At 40.9% G+C, this 23,400-nt stretch overlaps 1 protein-coding gene across 6 annotated transcripts in view; it reads left to right on the top strand.

Moving 5' to 3' along the window:
- MAP7 (microtubule associated protein 7) overlaps nucleotides 1–23,400 on the top strand; it is a 187,589-nt gene that overhangs the window by 112,485 nt on the left and 51,704 nt on the right. For all 6 annotated transcript variants that reach the window (XM_049654424.1, XM_049654426.1, XM_049654425.1 and 3 more), the window contains 2 exons: nucleotides 11,723–11,818; nucleotides 19,248–19,325. In XM_049654424.1, coding sequence (XP_049510381.1) covers nucleotides 11,723–11,818; nucleotides 19,248–19,325 — 174 coding nt within the window. The remainder of the gene's footprint in view (nucleotides 1–11,722; nucleotides 11,819–19,247; nucleotides 19,326–23,400) is intronic.

Genomic DNA, 23,400 nt, shown 5'->3' with positions numbered 1-23,400 from the left:
TGGAAACAAATGTACCACTGTAGTGCAGTATATTGTTGATAATGGGGGAGGTTGTGCATATGTGGAGGCAGGGGCACATGGGAATTCTGAACTCTCCACCCAATTTGGTGTGAACCTAAAACTTCGCTAAAAAATAAAAGCTGGGGCACCTGGGTGGCTCATTCGGTTAAGCCTCTGACTTTTGGTTTCGGCCCAGGTCACGATCTCATGCTTTGTGAGTTCGAGCCCCCATCGGGCTCTGCACTGACCGTGCGGGGCCTGCTTGGGATTCTCTCTCTCTCCCTTCCTCCGCCCCTCTCCTGCTCATTTTCTCTCTTTCTCTCTCTCTCTCAAAATAAATAAATAAACCTTTTTTAAAAAGATATTAAAAAGAAGAAGAAAGAAAAAAGATGGATTGCATTTAAACAGTTGAAGAGATGGCAAGGCTGATGTTCCAACAAGAGAGGAAAACACGAGAGAGGACGCAGATGTAGAAGTGACAGCAGTGGGAGACTAGATTGGCCCATAATTGAAAATAAAATTTTATGTTTATTCATTTTTGAGAGAGAGAGAGAGAGAGAATGAGCAGGGGAGCATGAGCAGGGAAGGGGCAGAGAGAGAGGAAGACACAGAATCTGAAGCAGACTCCAGGCCCCGAGCTGTCAGCACAGAGCCCGACGTGGGGCTTGAACTCATGAACCACGAGCTCATGACCTGAGCTGAAGTCAGACGCTCCAACAACTGAGCCACCAGACGCCCCATGGGTTGGCGCATAATTTTAAACAATTTAACAGGAGGTTAAATGTTCTCCTGTTACCTGAAATGAATTGGAATAACCTTAACCTTTCATCAGTTATCACTCATTCCTATTTCATTTTTCTGAGTTTGCATAAGAAAATTTAGGGTTAAGTATTTTACTGTTGTGCAGAGGAGGAGTAGTTAATTATTGATATTCTGCAGTCTTGTATATGTGGTTTTTTTTCACAGATTAAACTCAATAGTATAGGATTAAAATTACATTCACATTTCTTTGCAAAACTAATGTTTAAAACTGTGTTATTTGGGATTCAGAGAACTATATATACATCTTCTACCTTGATAATTTTATTTTGTTTTTAAGTATGAAAGCTTTTCTACTTTGTGGCCTGTAGTAATCATTTGTAAACTGTTGGCATCAGCAATTTTAGTTTTCTTCTTAAAATAAATCATTATCCTGCTAAAAGTAAAAGGATCTTCTTTGGGTTGGTTACTTTAATTAAGCAGAGTAATGAAGTTGAGTAGTAATTGTTTTTCTCCAAGTTATTTAAATAGTTGCTTTTAATTACACATTGGATTTAATTGAATTGGGTCTAATTTGATAAACTCCCTATCCAGCTGTTGAAACTTGGTAAATTACAGAGACTATAAGCTAATTTTCTATTTCTCAGTGTAACTAGGAAACTTTTAATATGGTTAGGCTTTCCTCCTCTTTTCTGTACTTTGCCCCCATCTTTGCTTAGTCATAAACATTACTTGTATTATGGAGCAGAGAAAGAGATAATTTGTGTAGCAGCTAGCATCTGGTGATAAATCACCAGGAAGGTACATCACCCATGGGGATGAAGAGGCTTGCCTTTTAATCTGGTTTATATTAATGCAGGTGGAAGATGCTGCCTTTTCTGTTCTATTTATAATGTTGCCATCTGGCTGAAGGAAGGATTTTGCTTGTTTTATTTATTTGTTTTTAGATCAAAGTGTTTTGGGTTGGATTTTAAAGGATGTCACGTTTGTTCCAGTCAGCCCACTGTATCAGGAGTTTGTACTGTGAATCAAGTAGCTGCTTTTAGTGGTAAACAAAACAGCTGAAGAAGTGATTCCCAATAGTTTACACAAAACAACATATGGGACGTGTGCTTTTCTAAACAGTGGTTTTCTTCATTTCAGCTAGAATGGATGTTTGTCTTTTTAGCAGATTATCAAAACAAATCGATTAAATCTGTTGCTTTGGGAAAATGTTGGGGTTTACAGATGCCTCCAAGCTGAAATGCTTGTTTTGTAACCTTTCTGATATTTCCAACAGAGGCCATAATGTTTTCCTGCTTCTTCCCATGCAGTCCAGGCAATATTCTGTTGTATTTGGAGTTTGTCGCTCCAATTCCCGGAATACTCACTAGAAGTGATACTGGGCAGACCTTTCTATTATATGGCTGCAAAAGCAGTCATTTGATTTTGAGGCTTGCCTGAGGTCACATCAAAACCAGGCTAGAATTACATTAAGTATTTTCTGGGTTTTTTCCTGACACAGAGTGAGTATGACTGTAATCTGGCAATCCTTTTGGTCACCTTTTGTCTATAATCTTAGCAGCCATCAAAAATGAACAAGTGTATACTTTTTCTTTTTACTCGTCAAGAATGCTTTCCCTTTCTGGGCTTTTGCCACAATTTGGTCAGGGTACACTACCCACCCTCCAGCCATCTCTCATCCCCTTCAAGCATTTGTTCAGTGTCACGTATGTGCCAGATAGCGAGCTAAACACTGAAGTTGGAGATCCTAAGGATGAAAGGGATGGCCCCTGCCCTCAGGTTTCTCAAATAGAGCATTATCACAGCACTGCACCCGGCCAAGTGTCAAAGACAAAATAACTCCAGCTCCATTGAATTGGAGACCATCTAGGGTTCTTTAAGCTCAGAGCACAATGGTTTGTGATGAGAGCTCTTCAGAGGCAAACAAGCTGCCCACTCCTGATCCCTTAAAAATATTTTGGTAACTTGTTTTGACAGAATTATCTTTTGCTCTTATTTAGGTAACATTTATGCTGTTCCTACCATATGTGAGTTAATACATAAAAACTGGATCTTTTTTTTTTTTTTTGGGTGAAAATTTATGGTTGGTCAGTATTTTTGATGCTCACTTTGACGTTTCAGTGTAACTTTTGCAACTTCCTTTTGGACATTGATGGAGTATAAAGTATTAATAAATAACTATGTGTGTCTATTCCATTCTTCCTGTTTTCATGATATAGTTAAAGATGAGGAGTAGTGTTTCTGGTGGATTCAGTTCCCATGGATCATGTAACTGTAGACAATACTGAATTGTATTTATAAAACCAGTGTCTTTGTATTGGGTTTGTATTATCTCAGTATTGGACAAATTTCTTTGTCTTTTGGTTGACTATCCTTTTCTATCATGGTCATAAATTTTTCATTTTTCTTCATCATGCAGAAATGAAGTAATCAGAAAATGACTCAGTCACTGTTCATTGTTGCTTGAATGAGCTCCCCCTAAACTTAAAATTCTCCATGCAGTCTATGGTAGCCACCAAGTCGTAACTTTTTGTTTTATCTGCATGAAATACAGAGAAAAAGCAAATGTTAATTGAATTGTTTCTGTCAGCAGAATGAATAAGGATGAAACGTGAGACTCTGATATGCATTATCAAATATGTTCTTAATTGCATTTGTTTTTGCAACAAGAAATGAGCAATAGATTGTTGAATAAATGGTTCATTATTCTTATTGCTATGTTGAATTAAGTGTGGCTAGATTTTATACCACACCACAAAGTGGGTTTATTCTGGTGTAGAAGGACAAATTAGAGTCTGCACTGTTTTTCAACATCTGTACTTACATACACTGCCTATAAATTTGCATAATGCCTATAAATTTGCATAATGCAGAGGCTGCTTCCCTATCCTGTGGCGATCTATGAAAGATAAAAGACACCAGTCAGCCTCTGCCCACATCTTGTTTCCTTGACCTTCCTGCAAAATGACCTTCAAAACACCCCACCTGTTTCCCAACCAGGCATATGTCCTCCATTCTGCATTTCCTCATCCTCCCCACTGCCCTTGCTCCATGGAGTTGGTGGCTGGGGTCCCATTTCCTGCAGGATTCGAAGCAGAGGAGACCCCGAAGCCTTAGGGAGGATCCCTGGGTGGTGCTACCTCGCTGCCCTGGGCTCCTTTCTTGGACGACCGCACTGACTAATCTTCCTGTTCTGTGTTGCGTCGATGACAGACAGGCAAGGTTTTCACTGTGATCAGTTGGGTCACTGTGTTCCCTTAATGGTCAAGTACTTATCTCTTGGGTGCATCTTAAGGGTGAATGGGAAAATCTGAATAATTATGAAATTATGCAGAAAGCAGAATTCTTAAGATGTCTGTTTTAGTCTGGTTTCCTTTTACTGTTTCTGTTAAGATGGTAGGCACTTTTTGTACACTTCCAACAGGCTCGTTATAGGGCTTCACTTCTTATTTACCCAGAATCCCCCGAAGTTACAGTAGCTCACAGCCAGAAGGTCCACAGCACACACTCCAGTGACTTTCACTGCCTTCAAGGTAAAGTCCACACAAACTTGGAATTCAAGGAGGCATTGACCTCAGCCTGTTTGTCTTATTTTCAACTGCCTACCGTCTTAAACCTGCTGCTCTGACTGGACAGTGCCCTGATTATCTTTTTTTTTTTTAATTGCTTAGATAATTTTGCTTATGGCATCCTCCAACCATAAATATTCTCTGCTTCACTCTTCACTTACACAGATTCTCTCCATTCTTGTAGAGCTTTATCTGATGAAGTTTTGTATCACTACTACGCCCTTAGTGTCTTCTCCCACCTCTGACTCCCTGTAGTACTACCTACATCATTTGCTTGGTTATTAATCCTCTGTGGTATATTGATTTTTAAAAAGTGAATTGATCCCATGGCTACAATTTCATGTGTTTTCATATTGTCTCCTCCAAAAGTTAATAAGCATCTTGCAAGTAGATGTTGTGTCCTCTGATCTTTGTGCTCTTTGTGCACGGTACAGTGGCTGGCCCATGAGTGTGCCTGTAAATGTTTATTGGGAAAAAAATGAACATTTCTGACCCTGGGAGTGTGGTGGTTCCATTGATACGATAACAAAGTGACTGACAATCGGGGTTAGCTGATTTTGTGAGGACAGTTAGTTTGCCTTTTGGCATAGTTTCCAGTGATCACACAGATACAGGAGCATATATTCCCTAGAGGTGGGAGACCGGGACTGTATTTGAGAGAGCATACTTAGAAATGCAGACTTGAAAGTGACTAACATGCTTCAGGCCGGAAGAGGAGACCACTTTTCTGAAGAGAAGAGAAAATACTGGGGGAATCGGAAGCTCCAAAACAGAGTTTGAAGAAGTAACCTAGAATTAGGGATTTAGGGATTCAGAAAAAGAAAAGTGGTAGCAGGAGACACATTAATTTTTCTTCCTAGTCCTGAGCACAAGGTGTCCCCGAGTCGAGTGCTGTCTGCCAGTAATAAGAAAACAAAGGTAAAGCAGAAAATTGAACCCAGGTTTGTCTGGTGTCAGCTCCCTTGATCCTCACCATTCCTATAATTTCACATACAATTATGAGGAATTTAAACTGAGAAGCACTCCATTATGTAGAACAATCAGAAGAGTCATTTGAGGTTTGCTTTCTGTCCTTGTTATGATGCAAATGTCATTAATAACATTGGATAAAACCTTTAATATCTATGTTGCAATACTCCTGGCAGCTCTATCAGAACAAAATTTAACGGTCAAGTAAATAAGTAAAAGGATGCTACAGCAGAAGATTTTAGGTGAAACACTGAATTGCCTGAAAAGTACTCTGTAATCGTTCTCTGTTGTTTTTTTTTTTTTTAAACAATAACATTCTTCAACTGCCAGCCACAACTGTGTTCTGTAGTCACATTTTCAAATAAGTAATTTTTTTAGTGTGCCAAGGGTCTGTCAAGACCACCCCAGGCTCTGTGATTCATTCATTAGGAAGATTCAGGACTCCGCTTATAGTCAGACTCAGAGCTAAGATTTATTGGAGCAAAACCAGGCCTTTCAAAGGAGAGCTCCCTGACGCCTGCTGTGCTAAGTCTTTCCCGCACAGGCAAACTGAATCTTTTAGGGTAGACCTATGAACTTGCAATATCCATCCATTTTTTTTTTTCAACGTTTTTTTTTTTAATTTATTTTTGGGACAGAGAGAGACAGAGCATGAACCGGGGAGGGGCAGAGAGAGAGGGAGACACAGAATCGGAAACAGGCTCCAGGCTCCGAGCCATCAGCCCAGAGCCTGACGCGGGGCTCGAACTCACGGACCGCGAGATCGTGACCTGGCTGAAGTCGGACGCTTAACCGACTGCGCCACCCAGGCGCCCTCATCCATTTTTTTACTACAGAAGTGGCAATTGCCTGTGGCTCAGCCTCTTGTTCTGTCCTCTAACTTAGTCTGTCCCAAAGCTGTTCGCGTACCCTGAGCCGGGTGTCCACCAAGTCCAGCTGAACAATAGAGCAAAGAAGAACCCCTACAGACCTGGGCCTGATGGCTAAACTCTATTAAAAATAGTGACAGGAATACATTAGCCTTGTGGACGTCAAGACCACATGTCATTCAGTGAGATTTAAACTCGGGATGGTTCCTAAGGTTGTAGTCATAAATGTCTTGTCAGAGTAAGCTTTTTTACTAAATTGAGCATTTGTTGGGACCCATTATTTTGATCTGTTGAGAGAGACTCTTCAACAGACCGTAAAGCCAAAAATAGAAACAAAGCAGTGAGAGCCCGTGACCTTTATGGGAAGTCATTGCAAGGAACACAGTGAATTGTAGAGGATATGGATTTTAGAGGTGCAGCTGGGGCATTTACTGGAGCTGCAGGATTTTTACCAGATGAAAGCTCCAAATGTCTGTCGTCTCTATATTTTGTTTCAGAGTGGTTTAGAGAGAGACAGAACCCCAGACCGCAAGGATGCTTCTCTGCATCCTTCCTCTTTAACACTCTCAGATGTGGCACTAATGGAATAAAGCTTTCAAGCTAGCAGGAAGATCAATAGAGATTTTACAAGGCTAGCAAACACTTATTGAGCATCATGGAGGATGACTCAGTTTTCTTTATAAAAAAATGAAAGAGATTCAAATTAATACTGGAAAATCACCTGAGTCATTTAAAAATGGTATTTTTTAATGATAAAATAAAAAATGGTATATGCAATCCTGTCTGCTAGTCATCTAGGATTTCCAGTTTTTTAAATGTTGGAAATCTTAAATAAATTATTTTCATTGTGTTCTCAAGTAGTGAAATTCCCTGTACTTTGCTTTAAAACCAAATCACAAGATTTTATTTCCCATTATTATAATGGAGGGTTTGGGTTTGTTCTTTCTTTCTTTCTTTCTTTCTTTTTTTGTTTTTTTTTTTTTGTTTTTTTTTTTGGCTCATTTTACCTAATGTGATGGTAACTTGAAGGGCATTAAATCTGAGCCTGGCTGGCTCAGTCAGTGGAACATGTGACTCTTGATCTCAGGGTTGTGACTTTGAGCCCCACGCTGTGTGCAGAGATTACTTACAAATAAAGTCTTTAAAAAGAGAGGGAAGAAAAAAGAAGGAAGTTCCATTTCAGGTCCTCAGTTGTTAATCCCTTCTGACCTGGATGGTGCTCAAGCTCTGACTCAAATCTGTCACTTCTTTGGGGTGCCTGGGTGGCTCAGTCGGTTAAGCGTCCGGTCTTGATTTCAGCTCAGGTCATGGTCTCATGGTTGTTGGATTGAGCCCCGTGTTGGGCTTCACGCTGAGCACGGAGCCTGCTTGAGACTCTCATTCTCTCTCCCCCACCTGTCTCCTTCTGTCCCTCCCCTGCTCACTCTCGCTCTCTAAAAAAAAAAAAAAAAAATCTCAGAAAACTGTTATCTCTGTAAGTCCCAGAAACACTGAGGATTACCTCTTCCAAAGGAAGCTTGTACCCTAAAACCCATACCAACAAGCCTGGCCTACCTGAGGGCCCCCAAGAGGTGTGATTGTAGCTGAGTTAAAAAAAAAAAAAAACACCTCTGAAGCCAGCAGGTGAGTCAGACTTTGCACCCCAGGACCACTGTCACCAAGTTGACACAAGTTTACTGTCCCTGTTGGTACTGGGTAAGCAAAGCCCTGGAGACACAGAAATCCAGTTTCCCACATTTGTGTAGGGAATAAGGAGAGCGCCAAAAAATGCTTTCTACCATTTATTGAGCCTCGTGGTGGGCCCAGGGGTCTCGTTAATTTTCACAGCCCTGAAAGTAAGTATCGTCCCTCTTTACATATGGGAAAGTTAAGATGGAGAGGTTAAGCCTGCTGAGGATCCACAGCCCATTTGGGACACAGCCAGGTCACCTGACACCAAAGCACATACCGTTTCCTCAAAGCTTGCAAACACACTGCTATACCACGCAAGTGTTGTGGGTGTGGGGGGCCCGGAACCTCCATGGAAGGGGGAAAGAGAGAAAAGGAATGGTTGTTAAACACCCGTCGGTGTGGTAAGCCGTATGGCAGATTCTTAACATACATGTTTTCCATTAATCTTCCCAGCAGCCCTGTGAGTAGGCAGTATGCCCCCCACCCCGCACACACACACAGACACTTACCTACTCAGAGAAGTCAAGAAACTTCCTGAATATCACCTGAGCCCAGATCTGTTTGACTTTATATCTTCCCTCTTATCACAATAGAGTGTCAACCAGAGAGGTGTTTGGAGAAATAAGAACTCTTACAGCGGTGGAAGGGAAAGACTGATAGAAAAGCAGAAAGATAACCTAAAAACTTCAGATGAATGTCCAGCCTACAGGTTAGACATTAACAGTATATAATCTTGGACTAAACAGACCATTTTTTAAATTACTTTTATTTTACTAAATTAAATGTTGGTTTTTCATGCACATAAACACTTTTAAGATTTTAAATTTGTCTTGTTATAAACAGGACTCAGAAAGTCTTCTGGGATAGAATGAATAGGAAGTCTTCTGGAATAGAAATGAATTACTGAGATTCAGATAGTAATAAAGAGGGCAGGCAGATAGATGTTCAGCCGGAGCAGATCCAATGGAAGTCAGATGCAGATAGATGGGGATTTGAGTAACCAGACCTCCAGTTTGACAGAAATGTATTTTTTACATTTGAATTTCAAGATAATAAAGCAAGTATAGCCCTCCCTCCCCCACCCAGAAGAAGCTTTTTATTAGTTATTATTTGGAATAATCACTTGGACTGAACATGTGTTGCAGCCTTTTTAATCTCCTTCAGAGGAGACTGTTATGTAATATTCAGTTAGGATTGATTTCTATTGTCAGGACCTGGGGACACAGCAGATAGGCAATCACCAGAGAAAGATTAAATTATGTCAGATATAGTAAGGCAAGAAAGAAAGAAATACGTTTGAAATATATTCTAATCAAATCATTCTAAGTCCTTGTCACTTAACTAAAAATAATAAATAGAAGATTCTTAAAAAGCTTACTAATTAAGGCTTTACTTCCTGAGTTCTGGAGGTAGCTGTATAACAAAAAGAAAATTATAATCCTAGGACTCCAAGTATGTGTTGCATTCTGCTTCCTTCTGTTATGTTACTTAACAACTAACTTATTTATGAGCAATTTTAATAAGATTAGCTTGCAGAATAAGGAGAAAGATTGTTCTATACACAGTAAGCAACAAAGGTTCCAAATACAGTCATTTTATTTTTTTATTTTTTTATTTTTAGAGGCTATCTCTAAAGATGTGAGACTAGAGGTCAAGACTGACCAGCATGGGTTTCACTTGCCACATGGTGATAACTGGCAACTAATTTTTGGCAAGTGGGATGAGAGGATATGTTGCAGCATTAAAGGAGCCAACCTACTTTCTGATTTCCCTTCTGGATCAGTGTCAGGGCCTGTGTGTCAACTATGTACAGTGTTGCTCTTTTCCAGTGGTAGCTTGCCTGGTAAAATTTCTAGTAGCAAAGTCCTATCAGAAACCACTGAGTGAGGCCTTTTGCTGTTTAATTTTTTGTTTGCTATCTGCTTGTTTTTACTGTATCTTTACAGACCTTTCCTTGCAAATAAAGCAAAGGAAGCTTAATAAATAAAACTTCAGTCGATCAATATTTGTGTTTTAAGCTGTTATTTGAAGCAAACAGATCAAAACTGGGCTATTTTAAAAGAGTTGTATAAGATAATTTTACTATTTAGTCTTTGATTTTCCACAGCTAACACTATATGTAATTGAAAGAGAGCCACAGAAGTTTGGTGCATTCCCCATGTAGATGTCAAAGGTAAATTTAGGGAATTTATTTTCTTAGTGATTTGTTTTTAATACACCTTGAGAATAGTTTTTAAATTTAGTCTTCTTGAAGCATAATTATTATAGCACCCTTTCAGTTTAAAAAACTCTTGGGCAAACAATTCTTGTTTTCTAGATAGTGTCAATTTCCTCAGCCTCATGGAGAGGGAGCCAGCATGTAATATGTCAGGGGGCAAGGGCTGCAAACAAAGCAGGCTTAGGTGTGTGAGGTGATGAGTGGTAGGGGTGGTACTTAAAACAATTCAAGAATGGGGGATGCCTGGGTGGCTCAGTCAGTTAAGCATCCAGCTCTTGATTTTGGCTCAGGTCATGACCTCACAGTTAGTGGGATCGAGCCTCACGTCAGGCTCTGCGCTGACAGCACAGAGCCTACTTGGGATTCTCTCTCTGTGTGCCCCTCCCGCCCTCAAAAATAAATAAATAAACTTTGAAAAAGTATAAACAATTCAGTAGAACTCTAATGTCATATGTGAGCAGAGACCCAGAAATCCACCTGCTTATTTGAGACAAGAACATTTCAAGTCCACTCAAAGGTCTGCGATAAACTGAGTATCACTAGAGCTGAGTAATTAAGAGGGAAAGTGGCACAAGGTAAAGGCCAGACCATATAGTACCTTCTGGGCCGTGGTGGAGACCTTGGGTTTTACCCTGAGCAGAGTGGGAGCTGTTGGAGAGTTTTGAACAGAAGAGTGATGTGACTTGTGTTTTAATGGGATCACTCTGGCTGCTGAGATGAGAATAGACTAACGGGGGTCCGTGGGAGGATCGGGGAGACTGGGTAAGAGGATATTGCAACCACACAGGGAGGAAATGACCATAAAGCTAGCAGTAGAGGTGGCAAGATGTTTTGTAAGGTTGAGCCGAAAGAACTTACTAAACAGATTGAACGTGGGGAGTGATAGCAAGAGAGGAGTCAAGGATGAGTCCAGGGTTTGGGGTATGATCATGTGGAAGGATGGAATTGCCTTAATTGGTGGGGAAGACGGGGCAGGGCAGGTTTTAAGGCAGAGAGTAAGAGGCAGGGAAACTCACTGGCTTGGTTTTTGGCATGATTTGTATCTGAAACAGTAGCAGACATCCTTTAAATATCCTCTGAAAATACATTAAATAAAGTAATATGGGTAAAGAAAAAAGAGCAATATATTTAAAGTATAGGATCCTATACTTGATATAAGCAATTACCTGGTATTGCTCCTCTTCATTTCCTAGGATACATTTCCCTTAGTCTGTTTAATAATCTTTGTTATGGAAGTTTTGTCAGAGGCTTTTTCAAAATCCTGGTAAATTATATCTCCTGGTTCCTTTTTGGTGACGTATATGTTCTTGGAATTTTGGGGGTTCCTAATGCATGAACTTTGTAAGAAGTACGATCAGAGACTTTGGATAGCAGTCATGCCTCCACATGGTTGCTTTATGTATAAACTGGGACTACCAGGGTAAATGATTTCATGGAGTCTTGAACTTGCCACTTCTATAGGATTGGTGGAGCCGTGGCCATTGACTTGGGGATGTGTCGTTACCACTGAACGGGCAAGAGTTGTAACGGCTTCGTCTTTTTATTTCCTGAATCTAGCCTAGTACCCAACACAAAGGTTAGCAGCAAACGTTGACTAGGTGAATGTTTCTGAATAAATTTTAAGAAACTAAATATGTCTTTTCTCTTTTGTCTCATTCGTATAGCACCTGACAGCTACAAAGTGCATGATAAGAAAACCGCCTCCAACCGGCCCTCTGCTATTTCAGGACAAAATAGCAACTACTCAGGAAATAAACCAGGTACTATACATCGTGTTTGCTGTAGAAAAAAAGGTTGTCCCTAAAGCCTTAAGGCATTGCTAGAATTTAGGAGCTTGGTTCTGGTTCTGCTACCAAAAGACACCCACTCCTACTGGCCTGTATGAGTTTAAGTCAGAGAACCTCTTAAAGCCTCGATTTTTTCTATTTAAAATGGAGATTCAAATACATGCCCTGCTTATCTCTCAGAATCATTTTGACAGTCGGTGAGAATGATGTGTGTGGGTGCATTGTTTACTGCCAAACAATGTATAAGAGGTAATCATTTTACTATTCTCTTTTGAAATGATGCATATGACACAATTTTTTTTGTATCTATGTGCCCAGGTACATTATCGCATATCTTTTTTGTGACATTTTCAAAAACCATTTAAGGCAATCTTCACACGTAGCAAAGCTGGTCTAGAATTATCTTTTTGTTCCCTATTCCCTGCAATGATTGTACACCTACACAGTAATTTCATTTAATAACCTGTGATTCATGGTCTGTTCCATTCAGTGATACAAAGAAGCAAAGAGTCTGTAAACATAAAGAGTTGAATAGACGATGAAGCTGCTTCCAGGTACCCAGCAGTCATTGTGTGGTCCTTGGGAGAGACCTATGTCCAGTATGGTGGTAAACAGTAAGAGGAGGGCACAGGCCCAAGGGCACAACCCATGAGGGCATCGGAAACCTGCTTCAGGCAGCATCTAAGACTGAAGTCCCTCAAGAACAGTGAGAATCAAGATGGAAATAACTCTTTCTAGTCTCAACGGAAACATTTTCCATTGTACCTAGTTTTGTTGTAGGGGGTGGGGTCCATGTGGGAAAAGATCTTAACAGAGCAGATGAATCTGGCTTGTTACTTAGAAAAAGGACAAATATCAAGTGCTGTTGCAGGTATTGCATGAGCAGCCCTTCACGGGAAATGATGTGTATGTAGGTTCAACGGAATTTTAATTAGCAGGCTGAGATTCACCGTTTCATCAGTTTACCTTTTCATCCATTCATTTATCCGCCAACCACTCAACCACCATCTACTACTTATTGAGTAGTTGTTCTGTGCCCGGGACCATGAGAGGCACAGGGTGAGCAAAACAGGATCCCTGTCCTCACAGGCCTTATTCTGGTAGACTTGTGTTCTTGAACTCAGGTGAGGATCCTTGTAGAAGCAGAGTCCTTTAGCATGAAAACCTCGTTTGTTTTACTGTGGGAATTAAACATAGCTGAATGGTAGGTGCTGTTGTCCCCTTGCTTTCCCCACCAACCACCACTTCTAATTTCTACCATTCTTTACTGTGGAGTTTATGCTTTTATGTCTTGATACCTTGTTTATTCATCTGGTGTTAGCACTATCTAAGCACTAAGGGATTTATTATTAAAAAAAAACATAGGGGCACCTGGGTGGCTCAGTCGGTTGAGCATCCGACTTCAGCTCAGGTCATGATCTCGCAGCTTGTGAGTTCGAGCCCCGCGTCGGGCTCTGTGCTGACAGCTCAGAGCCTGGAGCCTGCTTCAGATTCTGTCTCTCCCTCTCTCTCTGCCCCTTCCCCGCTCATGCTCTGTCTCTCAAAAATGAATACACATTAAAAAAATTTTTTTAATAAAAAAAAAAAAAAAACATAATCCATACCCTCTGGTTGACAGTGTGATGGAGTAAACCAGTCTATGAATAGGTCATTCTAACACCGAATTTGCAGTGTGATAAGAAAGAGATGTAGAGTGCCTAGAGACTACAGAGGCCAAAAAAAAAACCTTCCCACCTCAGACGGCCATCTCTTTATAGAGCCATTTGATTTATATTGCTAAAGTCAATGGGGCGCCTGGGTGGCTCAGTCGATTGAGCGTCCAACATCGGCTCAGGTCATGATCTTGCGGTCCCTGAGTTCAAGCCCCGTGTCGGGCTCTGTGCTGACAGCTCACAGCCTGGAGCCTGCTTCAGATTCTGTGTCTCCCTCTCTCTCTGACCCTCCCCCATTCATGCTCTGTCTCTCTCTGCCTCAAAAATAAATAAACGTTAAAAAAAATTATATTGCTGAAGTCAAGTTAAATGAGGGAGACATTTCATTTCATATTATCTTTTTTTTTCTTTAGTATAGTTGACACACAGTGTTACATTAGTTTCAGGTGTATCACATAGTAATTGGAAAACTCTACTAGTCACGCTATCCTCACAAGTGTCGCTACCATCTGTTACCATACAACACTGTTACAGTATCATTGATTATATTCCCTTTTATCCGTGCTGCTTCTTCCTTCTGTAACTGGAAGCCTGTATCTCCCACTCCCCTTGCCCATTTTGCCCATCCCCCCCTCTCTCCCCTCTGACCATTCAGATTAGACCTTTTAAGCATCATGTATCTGCTTTCTTGTATATACAGATAAGCAGAGGTTCGTCAACGGGTCTCATTTTTATTTTTATTTTTTTTAATTTTTTTTTTTTTAACATTTATTTTTGAGACAGAGAGAGACAGAGCATGAACAGGGGAGGGTCAGAGAGAGGGAGACACAGAATCTGAAACAGGCTCCAGGCTCTGAGCTATCAGCACAGAGCCCAACGCGGGGCTCGAACCCACAGACCGTGAGATCATGACCTGAGCCGAAGTCGGACACTTAACCGACCGAGCCACCCAGGCGCCCCAAGGCGCTTGTGGTTTATAAGTGTGAGCTCACAATGTCTCATGTTCTCCAGAAAAGACCGGTATTCTCAGCTGTGAATACTTGGACCCAGACCAAAAGAGACCATTTGTAAAGTCATGGATCTGTCCATGTTTACAAAGTGGGAGCTGGCTCTTCAGGACTCCATCAGCTGCCTCCAAACGATCCAGAGTGTGACCTAATCAGAAGAGAACATTGTAGTCTCTTAATGCACTATACATACCTGAGAAAAGCAGAAACTCAAGTTCATTAAAAATTCCTCTTAATTCCTATCCCTTTATCACCCTCCACCACAAGTCTTTAAAAGAACCACTAAAAATTTCATTACTGTTTATAAATCATTTCCCTCACAGAGGAATGCAGGCCTGGGAATCTTTCAGGCCTTCCCTGGCTGCTACATCCTGCCATTGTAATGACTCTCCTGGTGCCATGATGTGCTCAAGGGCACGGACTGAGTGAGGGATGTGGCTTTAAGAACTAGCTCCAACACTTTGCTGTGCCGCCTTCCTTTTCACAGACGTTTCCCTCCACTTTCTCATTTGGAAAATAGGCCTAAGAACTCGTCGTTGAATGAACACATGCTCTGCTAACTCATGGAGCTAGTGTGAAGAATGAAACAATAATGTGTATGAAAGAGCTTTGTAAAATGCAAGCCCTGATGAAGTTATCTACCGTGTAAACAGTAGTTGTTCAGATGGAAGTCAAAGCTCTTGAGAAAGCCTTGTCAGAGCGAGTTGACTTTCTTCATCTGCGAGAGTCACTGAGTTCTAGTTTGTGGTCCAGGCTTCTACATGTCATCGAAGACAGGATATCCACAGCACTCCCTGTCACACGTAAGAGTGCCCCAGTGTGGGCGGCCACCCCGCTCGTGAGTCCGCACAGGCAGGAGGTTGAATGCAGAGTGCTCCTTGCTGCAAGCGGACTCACACGGACACTCTGTTGCTCTTACCATTTTGCCTTCTGACCATGTTAGGTCAATCAGGAAGCAGTGAGAAAGTTCATGCTATTCATTTACTTTCTGTACCTTGATTTCGTTCCCGGGAAAAGTGATAGGAGGATGGAGATGAGAGGGAGACAAAGAATCACAGAAAATGCACTATTTACTTAGAATTATTCAATTAAATGTTGTCCTTTTTGGAAATCTATCTTTAAAGATATTTTTTATCCGTTTTTGGTTATTAAAACTATAACTGCTAGCATTTATATTTTTTTTAAGTCTGTTATCAAATACAAGATAGCTGTTTGTTTGCCCCTATTGGTGCGTGTTTGTGGAAGTTTAAAGGCTCTGAAGATTAGCTAAGGTTGTTTGCTCATTCGTTTGATACTTACTGAATGTTCTCCTTTCTGCCAGGTGTAGTCCTGGGATTGGGAATAAACCGTGAACAAAACCAACAAGGCTCTGTTCCTCCCCACCCCCGTTCATAGCCATCTTTAATCTGCCATAAGTATTATTGGCATTCTAGCACCAAAGTGACTCTCTCTTGATGTAATCAAAAGGATGGAAACTGTTTAAACTGAATGCCTTTTTCCTTCTACAATTTCACATTTGCTAATCCCAGGTTCCTAAACCAACCAGAATCATCTAGCATATCACAATCACTATGCCCTACTTCTTTACTTCCTCAAATCTGATCCCCTACTGAATAGTGATTATCATTTCAGCCCTGATCTCAAAGATCAGTGGGAATCATTGCATTTGTAAGCATTGGCCTTATTTATAGGGATTAACTGGTATATTTGTGCAACTCCGTATACAACCTTGTTTCTTATAAATTGTGTGATCAGGCAGGATGCAGTTTGTTACATGTGAGGAGCATAATCTTCATATGAAATGAGAGTATAGAAACCACCTCTTGCAAAAAAAAACAAAAAAACAAAAAAAGCACCTCTCACACTGCTGTTTTCCAAAAATGTATCTAAAAGGCAAGTATTACAGTTCATAATTGGGTTATATTGATAACCAGTTATTGATTGGGGGCTCTCAGAATTGGCTTGGGTAAAAGGGTACATGAGGGTAAGTGCATGTCCCATATGGTGTTATTAAAATCTTCTTTCAAAAATTTTTTAAAATTTTGCATGAAATTTGCACGTACTTGAAAGTAAGCTAGCAACATCGCATCCTTCATGCGATGTTGCTAGCTTACTAGCATAATCATATCGATAGATTGCCTGTGACAGAATTATAAATGCAATTCAAAGTAATTAAATTCTTTTTTATAGACTTTCTGTAATGTGCTTACACGTCTTTTTTTAGTAAAGTTGATTTTTGAGTTTTACAGGTATATTTATGAACAGGTACACCTCATTGTTTAAGGAATATTACTAAAGTGGTGAGTTAATCATTAGAGATCTAACTTCACTTTGACTTGTGCTTAGACAGCTCTTTTTTTCAAAATGCCATTTGTCGTGCTGTCACTTCTTTTCACCAAAAACAAATGACAGTACAACACCCCCGTGTGTGGCCCTTAACAAAGTACCTGAGCAGGAGTTCACATGCCCATTTTCAAACTTCAGAAATAAACCTTTTGGGGCCAGGAGCAATATTTTCTTATATACAAAAATGTTTGAAATCTCATAAATAATAAGCAAATCTGATAAGTCATTATAATAATAAGTAGGACCTACTGAGGGGTCCTTTTACCAGTTTTTAAAAACCATACTTTAAAACAACAAGGGTATAAAATGTCATCACTTAGTCTTGCTCATGATTCTCACTGCCAGGTTTATGCAGGCTCCCAAGGGGTCTTTGTACAGTTTTTATTTCCCCTAAATGTGCAAATTCTGTGCCATTTAGGAGGCCTTTGGGATATAAAGCCTTTAAATTTGTTGATGAAGTGCTACCATGCTGTCTACAGTATTGCACCAGTAAGTTTCTATTTTTAACATGAGGTCTTAAAAAACTACGTCATTTTAAGAGAAGAGAAAATAAACCTGATTTTAAGGTCATTATTCTCATCAGCATTGTTATTATAATTTTGCTTTTTTATATAGTACCAAAGTGAGCCTGTTAGTGTAAGTCTCTGCTGGGAAGCTCCCAGCAGCGTCTCACTCCAAGTATAATCCAGAGTCCCTGCCAGGACCAACGAGCCCTGTGCCTTGGCCCTTGCGTATCTGGCCCCAGTGCTCTCTGATCTCGCTCCGTTCCAGGCTCTTCGATCTCCCCATTTCTTAAACACATTAGGTGCTTGTGGCCACAGAGTCTTTGTGCCTGCTTTCCACCTCCTAGAACACCTGCACAGCTAGCTGTCCCTTCCATCAGGACTCTACACGTGAAAGTTACGATCTCTTGTCTAAAATGCTTAAACATACCCTTCCTGCCATATCACAGTCCCCTTTCTTGTTGTCTCCTTAACATTTATCTCAATGCAGCATTCAATATATTTTTCCCTTGTTTTCATTCTGTATCTCTTTTCTTTTAATTTTTTTAAATCTTTATTTATTTTTGAGAGAAAGAAAGAGAGACAGTGCAAGCAGGGGACGAACAGAGAGAGAGGGAGACAGAATCCGAAGCAGGCTCCAGGCTCCAAGCTGTCAGCACAGAGCCAGATGCAGGGCTTGAACCCACGGACCATGAGATCATGACCTGAGCCAAAGTCAGACACTTAACCGACTGAGCCACCCAGGCACCCCTCATTCTCTATCTCTTTTTTATCCTTGTTATCAAGTTTCCCTGAGTAGAATGCAGTTCCCATGAGGGCAGAGATTTTTGTTTTTTGCTTTTTGTTTTCCTGACTGCTTTCTTTTCAGCACATAGAACAGTGCCTGGTACATAGTTGATGTTCAGCGTGTGTTCAGTGAGTGAATTAATTTACTGAAGCTTGTGGGCGAGGCACCATACTAACACCATTTCAAGTATTTCATTGAATTCTTACAGTGATGTCAGATAGGTTCTATTTTTATTCCATTTTATAGGTAATACATAAAAATCCATGAAACCCATGTCCTACATAACTTGAGACGTAGAGAGGTAGGTATCTCAGCCAAATTTACATATTGAGTGAGACACAGAACAGGAAGTGAACTCTTGCATGTGTGACTTCAAAGCTGGGCTTCTTACATCCAACTGGTGAACATCTATCAGTAATCACTGAATACTATATTCAGTAGAAATTCACTTAGGATTCTGTTTGATGTTGAGGAGCAGCCTTCTTAAAGCATAAAAATGATAGAAGTTCACTAGCTTAAGAACAACAAAGCATCGTATATAGTGTTGGATAGAAACAGGCAAAAGGCTACAGTTATGTCATGTTTTTACATAATGGGTTTTTTGTTTTTTGGCTGTGTGTCTTTTTTTTCTTTTTAAAACTTTTCCCCCATTTTTGTGGAGGTAGAACTGACATACGCCACCCCATACATCGAAGGTGTGTGGCATAATGATGTGACTTAACCTATATTGTGAAATGATCACCCACCCCAGTCAGGTCAGTTAACATCCATCATCTCCTATAGATATGGGGGTGGGAAAAAAAAGGTGTTTTTTTTTTTCTCCTTGTGATGAGAAGTCTTAGGATATGTAATCCTATTCTCTTATGTAATGTCTTTGAACAGAAGAAAAAGACATTACATAAGAGAGTATATCTTGGAGTATATCAATGCTTGGAAGTTCTCAGAAAAACGATGTAATAATAAAGTGTATCACCGGAACTATAGCCATCTATGGTAATTGTTGTTAAGACGTCGTGATGTTTTATCCATCGAATTTACTGGACCAAAAGCTATTTAGCAGCATCAGAAAATCTGCTCTTCTACTAACGTGTTTGCTCTCCTTTTCAGACCCTCCTCCCGTGCTGCGGGTTGACGACCGGCAGCGGCTGGCCCGGGAGCGGCGCGAGGAGCGGGAGAAGCAGCTAGGTATCCATCCCCCAGCCCCCGTCTGGTCCTGCAGGGACGCCGCTGTGCAGCTGTTGCTTTTCACCTCCGGGCTAAGGGACGCTTCCCGTTGAGCCAGTGGCCATCACTGTAACAACCATGCGTGTCTTTACGAGTTGTACAGAGGGATGTGAAGCACAACTTAGTATGTGATGGAAACATCGGGCTAAATTGTAAGCAGCAGTAAAGGCCAGCCCAGGATTGAGGTCGTTTTCACTTTGTTTCTCATAATCACCGTTTCATGTGGCACCTGAGAGAATGTAATTATAAGAGGCGTGAGGGCTCAGCTTACATTTTACAGCGTAAAAAAAAGCAAACAAACCAAGGACAGTAAGCTTATGGTTCTTTTTTATGTGAGCAGTCACGAGCACACGCACTGCCAGGGCACTTCCTGCTTTCCGTGTGAAAAAACTGCTGCTGTTGAATCTATAGACAGAGGCTACCAGCACGCTGCCAGGAAAAAGGCAAAGCCTCCTGCTGAGCTGTCTGATTTTTCGCTTGTTACCTAAGGTTGTGGAAGGTTAGCAGCTATGGTGCTGCCACGTAATCACCCAGAGAGCTGCGTCCTGACGACTGCCTTACCAGGAAGCCAAGATAAAGCGCTATTGTCTCCCAGAACTTTGAGCAAGGATGCCAGTGCCCACTCCCCCTTTACTTTGATGCCCATTTATGCAAAACTGCTAAAACAGGATACTCTCTACGTCCCTTGGAAAGATGAAATGCCTGTCAGTGCATCTCAGTGTTTCCAGAATGTCTCTAATTTAAAACTAGAACTGACTGAGGTTGCCACCATGTTTCCAGGAGATGACCCATAACTTTTCTAGAGTTCCACTGCATTTTGTAAGAGTTCATGTTTCAGTTGGAGAAGAACCTGGCACCTGTCCCCCATCTTTTCCATCGTTCTTATTCACAAACCCAAATTTGGGAGATTCACTGCAAGCTGATTTTCAAGTCTGTTGACATTATTTAATTCTTTCTCTCCCTTGCCATAATGGTCATGCGAGGTCAGTTGTTTTCCTGCCAAGGTCTTTTCAACACAGATTTCAGCAATGTGGTGGGAGGGAACGAGCTCTGCTGCTTTTCTGTGCCTCAACTTTCCACCCAGGCTTGAAGTGCCCTGTCCCTGATAGGCTTCCTGCAGGCTGGTGGGTTCCTGGAGGGCAGGGCCGTGTGTGGCCATCAGGCTCGTGCTTTCCCAGAAGCACTCTGCAGCCTGGATATCTTGCTCCTGCGAGCGATGCCCACCGCTCCCTGATTCGGGTCGGCTTGACAAGTGGATCAGAATAGAGGAAATAGAGCCAGTGAAGCAGAAAGAGACTCCAGATAAGCAAAAAGAAGAAACTGCCCACTCTGGGATGGCTGGTATTGCACTCTGTGTTTGGATCCATCCAAGGGTTAGCACTTGAACCCTCTCCCGTCTCTGCCTGCTCCAGCTGGGTCAGGTCTCACCCTATCAAATCTCTCCTTAGACTTGCAATGTGGATTTCTTTGTGTGTGAGAAGTAGCTCCATAGTGTCAGGAGACTACTCTGTTAACAATTTAAATCCCATTGCAAAGTAGCTTTTACACATTAACTCATATCTTTCTGTTTGAGTGTGTGTTTCAGAGCCAAGCACTATTAGTTTTTTTGTGGAAAGCATGAACATGCTGGCCAAACAAAAATGATTTCACTTCTTATTCTATAAAGTTGTAAGATATATAGCTTTGGGCTGCACACTCTGCAAGTTGCCTAGCTTTGTATATTGAGTGGCTCAATTTTTTTCTTTTTTTTTTCTTTTTTTCTTTTTTTTAACATTTCTTTATTTTTGAGACAGAGAGAGACAGAGCATGAGCAGGGGAGGGTCAGAGAGAGAGTGAGACACAGAATCCGAAACAGGCTCCAGGCTCTGAGCTGTCAGCCCAGAGCCCGATGCAGGGATCGAACTCACGGACCGCGAGATCATGACCTGAGCAGAAGTCAGACGCCCAACCGACTGAGCCACCCAGGCGCCCCTCAATTTTTTCTTAAGATGTAGACCCAATTTTAATTAATATCCACAGGACAGAACACGACTCATTAATTTATAAATTCAAAAACCTTATTTGCCAGGGACTGTGTTCAAAAGACAAGGAGAGATTAAGACCCAACATTCCAGGGCTAGTTGTAGTGTGGGGGGACGGGGGATAAACCCACAGCAATTATAACAGGAGGTGGTACTGAAAGGGTGTCACGTGCCACTGGAGATTCCCACTAGAGGATGTAGAGGCGCTATCCCGGAGGATAGAAGAGGGAGAGACTGTAGAACAATGATACAGGGATAGGCGGGAAAAGGTATTTGCTAAGAGTCTGACCCATCATGCTCCTTAGATTATATGATATGGGTGAAAGTCATTTTCAGATGATTGTATTATCCTGTTACTACAACTTTACTTTTTTGGTGAGGTAGCACGTAACATACATAGTTTTTCTTCTTATCCCTTCCGTGTTCGATAAATATCATGGCTTCCTTAATTCTGATCTTTTTGTTGTTGAAAATCATAATTTTAATGAAGTATATCAGTCCTATATTTAATGAAATATATCAGTCCTTTTATTTTTTATTGGCATTAATTGCATTTTCTTTCTAGATTGTAAACAGTGACTTTTTGCCTAATTTTTTCCATTTAAGCCATCATAGCAGCAACTAAATCTCGAGAGACCCTCTTCAGCCTTCATAAATCTACCCGTAAACATACATGTGCGCACACATACATACGTTTGTAAAAGAGTCCTCTAAAACCTAGCATCGAACTTAAATTATGCCTTACAATATATAAGGATTTTTTAAAAATCTTAAGTGCTAAAAATCAAAGGGCACACCTGAGCAACCACCTTTAAACTGTGCTTTGCAAAAACTATAATGACAGTAGAATATTAAAAAAGAAGGGGGTGAGGGGCTGTCACTTAATAACAGATCTCTGGAATGTGGTAGCACCAACTGTTACCAAGCTTTCAAACTTTAAAGCTTTTCAAGTTAAAAAAAAAAAAAGAAAAAAAAAAAGAAATGGAATACATTCCATAAGTTCCAACAAAGCAAAGTTTAAAATGATTGGTCATTGAGCCTGATTATTCACTGTTAGATGTGGGTTGAAATTGACATTGAAATCGTTAAAGACTTTTGTTTTAATCCATGTTTTTAAAAAAGCAAGGTAGAGAGGGAGAATAAAGGTCTTTTTGTTTTGGGTGGCATGTCATGTTTGTACTATTTTGCAAACAGGGAGGACCTATTAATAACTTTCTGTGGGTTAAATCTCTGAGTCATGCTTTAATGCTTTTATGGTAGGATTATGTCATGTGGCTTGTTCTTTCTACATTATCCTTCAATTTATAACATAAAGCCAGGTGTAATTCTTCATGTTTGGGACTGTTCTGTCCATTTGGTTGAGCACATGTACTCTGAAAGCTTTATTTTTCTGTCTTAAAAGCTTTATACATGAAAGATCTCCTCAACCACTCTATTTCCTCTGATTCTGTTCAGGCCATTCCTTCAAACTCCCCTCTCTTGACTTCTGCATCTTTTTCACCATCTCTCCTCTAAGCTGTAATTTTGTTTTTTCCCAAGGGGAAAAGAAATTCATTTGTTCTCATTGGTTTCGACTCTCCTTTTTTGATGATAAGAGTTCTTCACGTTCAGCAGCTCATAAGGCTGTGGATGCTTCCCCCCCACCCCTTACCTGAACCTCAGCTTCTGTATAACTAGCTTGTTCGTCAACTTTCATTCCCAAACTGACTCCTCTAGGTGATCCTTGTGTCCTGATCAATTGCACCAGTATCTTTCTGGCCCTAAGAAATCATTTCTTTCAGCTCTTTTTGGTACGTGTGCTGTTGCTGGAGGCACTGGCATCTTTCTGAGTACCAGTCTTAGCTGTTGGATCTTTTGCATAATAACACATTTTTCTCTTCCTTGGTGGCCCAGTGCTGGGCACTACCAGTCTCCACCTCAGGCCACTTATAGTTATCAGTGGTTAGCCAGACTCAGCCTAGTCTTCAAGCTGGAGCTTCAGCCATCTCAAGCCTAGTATGTAGGTGGAAGTTGCC

This window comes from Panthera uncia (assembly GCF_023721935.1).
Source record: "Panthera uncia isolate 11264 chromosome B2 unlocalized genomic scaffold, Puncia_PCG_1.0 HiC_scaffold_24, whole genome shotgun sequence".
In the NCBI taxonomy this organism is placed as follows: Eukaryota; Metazoa; Chordata; class Mammalia; order Carnivora; family Felidae; genus Panthera; species Panthera uncia.
The sequence above is the reverse complement of the archived record's forward strand: the minus strand, read 5'-3'. Positions and strand labels throughout refer to the sequence as shown.